At 37.6% G+C, this 5,031-nt stretch overlaps 1 protein-coding gene across 1 annotated transcript in view; it reads left to right on the top strand.

Moving 5' to 3' along the window:
- LOC107680363 (transcriptional regulator ATRX-like) overlaps nt 1-5,031 on the top strand; it is a 27,662-nt gene that overhangs the window by 2,675 nt on the left and 19,956 nt on the right. Inside the window, exons 4-8 of the mRNA XM_016476223.1 lie at nt 692-741; nt 828-949; nt 1,090-1,209; nt 2,884-2,993; nt 3,173-3,240. Of these exons, the coding sequence (XP_016331709.1) occupies nt 692-741; nt 828-949; nt 1,090-1,209; nt 2,884-2,993; nt 3,173-3,240 (470 nt within the window). The remainder of the gene's footprint in view (nt 1-691; nt 742-827; nt 950-1,089; nt 1,210-2,883; nt 2,994-3,172; nt 3,241-5,031) is intronic.

Raw genomic sequence — 5,031 nt, 5'->3', positions numbered from 1 at the left:
GTAAATTCGAGTAAAATCACAGGCTTCGCTTATCCCATGCGAATGCACCACACGAAATTCAGATGTGGGGAGGTCATTTCAAAATCACACAAGGTCCCCAGATAACACTAATCCCGTGCGAATAGGGCTTTAAACGTTACCGCTACTAAGCTTCTGATCTCTCCTTTAGTATTTATTTAAAATGTAAAAGTTGGAAAGTTTGGAAAGCTGATAATTGTTTGCAAGAATGTGAGTATAAACACATTAAGGCTGTAAAAGTGTGCTAGTGAGTAGATGGCATTTCTGTTAGACGTGATGCCGTTTAATGTACCCGACAACTTATGTAGTCCCATTTAGCCACCGCCTTTTTCAAGTTATGTAAAGTCTATAAAAATGACAAGTGGCGAATTACTGATCTATTTTATGTTGTTGATTAGAACATGACAATATCTTGAGATATGCTTATGTTAACCACAGACATTATTTTAAGCATTTAACCAAAAACCCCTCAGAGTTCAGGGCGATGGAACTGGAAGTTAAAAAATAGGTTGTAGGACTCATTCCTGCTGCACTCTGTTGCATAGATTAATAAGAAATTTAATTGTAATTATCATTTTATATGGCTGAAATTAATTAAATGTTTTTTTTTTTTTGCTCTTGATCAGATTTCGAGGGATCTGTTTGTTTAAAATGCTTTGTCTTTTCATTTCAGTCCAGTGGCCCCTCAGAAGTGGGAATGTTGTCGTCATCTCGTTCGAGAAGGTTTGACTCAAATAATGATGAGATGGATCTGGACACCCTTTGTGCGCTGACAGAATGAACTCATTTGTAAATCATTACTTTTACAGGAAACCGGCTGTTGTCACCAAACACAGCGGGATGAACGAGTCAGACACTTCGTCTGAGAGTGGAGCAGAAGATGGAATGTCTGACCACTCCAGCGACCCAGACACCAACTTCCTACCCAAAGGTGCCGCTACCATTCTTTTATTCATTTGACTGATTCAGATGATCATGCCCATGTGATGAAGTTTTTATGCTCTGGTTTCTGTTATCGAATACATTAAGGGATTTCAAATTGTTTTTGAACCTCATTATAATCTTACATAGGAACTGTATTTGTGCTGCCGGAGCCGGTGGGTAATGAAGCTCGTGATGATTTCCGTGGTCCAGAATTCCGCAGCAGACGCGTTTACAAGCAGCACAGGGACGGTGGTGACAGACGCAGAGGTAAGAGATAAGCATAAAGTTTATCTTTGATTAGAGCTGGTTGATATGATAATATTGTGATTAGTGCAGGGCGGTATACCGGTTCATACCGAATACCGGTGTTTATTACTGTTGCACTGTGGTGAGGGAACAGCTGTATGTTACTAAGCATGAAAGTTCCCGAAACTGAAGCTGTAAAACTAATAGAACGTGATGACACAGAAGAACTCATCCACATTGACTGCCACAAATATCCACCGCCCCCTTCCATCAGCTACCGCGTTTCACACACACACGAGCGCGACTTTAGCACTAGATTTAGCAACTTTCAGACCCTTTTAGCAGCTTTTTTCCATAGAATATTCATACTGACAAACCTAGTGACTTTTTTGGATAAACCTTCGCTATGGTTCAGTTGGAAGATTTTGCCAGTGCTGTCCCGTGAATGCGAGGTCTGACATTCCCGGAGAAGTGTCACCTCTCTCGGCGTCTGTTCTGTGCAGTGAGCGGCAGAGAAGCAGCGCATTCAGTTGGCCGCACCGTTTCCTAACAACGTTTCCTAGCACCTGTCGCTTACTGATTGTTTGGAAATTGGAATTATAAATATGAGCGTAGTTCGTCTGTTAATATCACATGCACTTTTTTGTTTGTTTTTTTTAGTTTGTTACTCAGATGCAGGCAGTGCGCTGCATGAGACAAAAAAGTAATATAGCCAAAACAACAACAAAAATACATTTTTGGTCATACCGCCCAGCACTAATTGTGATGATATAATGCGTGTATTGATAGTGATGCTGAAGCATGCACAGAAAGCCCCTCTCAGACAGCATGTGATCCTGAATTCAGTTCTCATTTGTGGTTTATTATTATGGTCAGATACACACGGAATAACGTCTAAATGCCTGTCTTGGCAAGAATTCACATAAACAGTCTGTTGTGTCTTAGGTGAACATAAACAGTTGTAAAATACCTGCTGCTCTCTGTGTCTGTTAATCTCTAACAACAAAAGACAAAAAGACAATCACTCAGTGCTCTTGACTGAATAACTTTAGTGGCTTTCTTTAATAAGGATCGATGTATATTTAATTCATATAGTGAAGACGTTATCATGAAATAAAACTGCTTGCATTATGAAATAAGATTTTGGTCTAATTGCCCACCCCTATCTTTGATGTCCTTTTATTTAAAGGGGTCATATGATGCTGCTAAAAAGAACATTATTTTAAAGAATATCTCTTTGGATTTGAGACTTTAGTCTTTGCCACTTTACAGATCTTCTTTATGCACCAAGAGCTTGTAACACTCCAAAGAGAAAGGAAAAATTGAAATCGCATCATATGACCCCTTTATTCAAATTTCTAACTGATGGTGATGCTTTTGTTAATTATAAAAAAAACTCATGGCCACCTCACATCCCGTCTGAGATGTTCCCCCAAGCACCCAATTGTAAAAGTTTGTAGCAAGAATGAAACAAAGAATTCAGTACCCAGAAAGGGCTTATCAGCTAACCTTGAAACCTTGTCACCCAATCTTATACAGAATATTTTTTCTCACAATAGAGAATTCAGAAAGTTCTCTGTGCATCTCCATTAACAGCTGTGTGCAACCTTCATGTTGCAGCTGAAGTGTGTGAAATAACACTTTTAGCTGTGTGTGTCAAGGTATGGGGTACTCATTTGTGTTTGTGTGTGGTAGGAGGATATGAGATGGAGAGGGTAAACTGCACAGCGTGTGGTCAGCAGGTGAATCATTTCCAGCGTGACTCAGTCTACAGGCACCCTATGCTCAAAGTCCTCATCTGCAAGGTATGTATATGTGAGTCTGTGCATTAATGTGTGTTTGTGTATGTAAATGTAAAGTAGATGAAACCATAAAGGAGAGTTTATTCATGCCTGCATGTTTTTTTGTTTTTTTTTGCATGTTTGATTGACAAGTAGCTAATCCTTCTGCAGAGTTTTATATGGATCTGTTTGCTTTCTTGTAGAGTTGTTTTAAGTATTATATGAGTGATGACATCAGCAAAGATTCAGAGGGGATGGACGAGCAATGCAGGTAAATGGGTGGAATGATGAAGAGAAGCCTAGCATTGTTTTTATATATATATATGTATATAAATAATAAGCAGAATTTCTCAAGAGCAATTTTTCAAGGGCACAAAAATAATACAGCCAAAATTGTAATTGTAAGGATAGATAAGTGTACACAACATATGTACATAGCATGGAGACCATGTTTAAATATGAGTTAGGTTCATAGGTTCACCACGCGGTAATATCATTATTTTGCATCCTCCACATAGTATTTTAGGTTTCGTCTGGGATTGAGGATGTCTCTTATTTAGATATTCAACCTAGTGCTGTGTTCGATACATCGATACGACGATGTATCATCACAGAGATTTGACGATACGAGTATCGATACAGCTGGCCCTGTATCGATATTGTGCAGCAGTGGACCGCACTTAATTTGAATACAAGAACAACGTTTAAAATTGAGCAGAAAAGTGCGAGGTTTCTAAAAAATAATGAATAGGCAGCCGCAACGTGATCTGTGTGAGTGACTGAGCGTGTGTGTGCGTTAGATACAGAAGACAGCGCATTAGTTTAGAACTCTTCTAATTTTTATTTTTTAAACATAGAGAGTGTGTTAATTTGTGCAATGATAACCTACCAGCAATGTAAATATGATTTTTACAAATATATTAGAATGAGTACATTACAATATAAAGTTATTAGAACGAGTACATTATTATTTATGGGCTTAAAAACAAGATGCAAAAAATCTGAATATTGTACCTGGTGAGGAGTGCCCAATGTAAACATGAAACATATGCCATTACTGCATATTACTATAGTATGCCGTGTTTAATAAACAGCTGTTTTACTAAATTCTTCTGAGGTGAAATTTAGTGCAGTCCCGTATTGTGATACGTACCGTATCGTGGCCTCTGTATCGTGATACGTATCGTATAATGACTTTGCTGGTGATACACAGCCCTGATTCAACCGCAGTAAGCCCACATCTGCCACTTAACATCATATTGAGCAAAACCCAACACAATGGTAGATCTACAATATTAGCATAATATCTAGGGATGTAATGATTCACTCAACTCACGATTTGATTCACGATTTTGATTTCACGATTCGAATTTCTCATGATTTGTTTTAACAAAATGAGATTAAAGACATTATACAGTAAATGAAAAGGTGTCGTTTTATTAGGCTATTGCTGCACGTTTCTTTGTGATACTGAAATAACAAAACTAAATCGAAATTTTAACACAAACCCCAAATCAAACAAGTTACACAAATAAAATAAATTTCTTAATATGAACAAACTAAGGCTTTGTCAGAGCTCTTTCCATTTAAAATTAGAGGCAACCACTGGATTTTAATCATGATCCAAACAAAGATGCAGCATGAATATTTTTTAATCGAAATTAGACTGTATAATTTCTAAATTTGAAGCAATAACAGAATGGTCTGACTTTAGTTTTGTGAAACTATACTACATAAAACATATCTGAACGAAACATTTGTTTGGCATCTCCACCGATTTGAATCGTCACAAATTTGAATCGATTTTCAACCGGCTTGTGGTTAATCGTTACATCCCTGCTAATATCAGTTCACACACAGGCTTATCGCCGTGTTAGTTGTAGTGGGTGACTTACTACAAGCTATTAAACAAGCTACCAAGCAAGCTAGGTAACCTTATAGGGGTCATATGATGCAATTTCAAATTTTCCTTTCTCTTTGGAGTGTTACAAGCACTTGGTGCATAAAGAAGATCTGTAAAGTTGCAAAGACTAAAGTCTCAAATCCAAAGAGATATTCTTTA

Source organism: Sinocyclocheilus anshuiensis, unplaced genomic scaffold, assembly GCF_001515605.1.
Source record: "Sinocyclocheilus anshuiensis isolate Anshui unplaced genomic scaffold, SAMN03320099.WGS_v1.1 scaffold1262, whole genome shotgun sequence".
NCBI classification, from domain to species: Eukaryota; Metazoa; Chordata; class Actinopteri; order Cypriniformes; family Cyprinidae; genus Sinocyclocheilus; species Sinocyclocheilus anshuiensis.
This window is presented reverse-complemented; position numbering and strand designations above follow the sequence as displayed.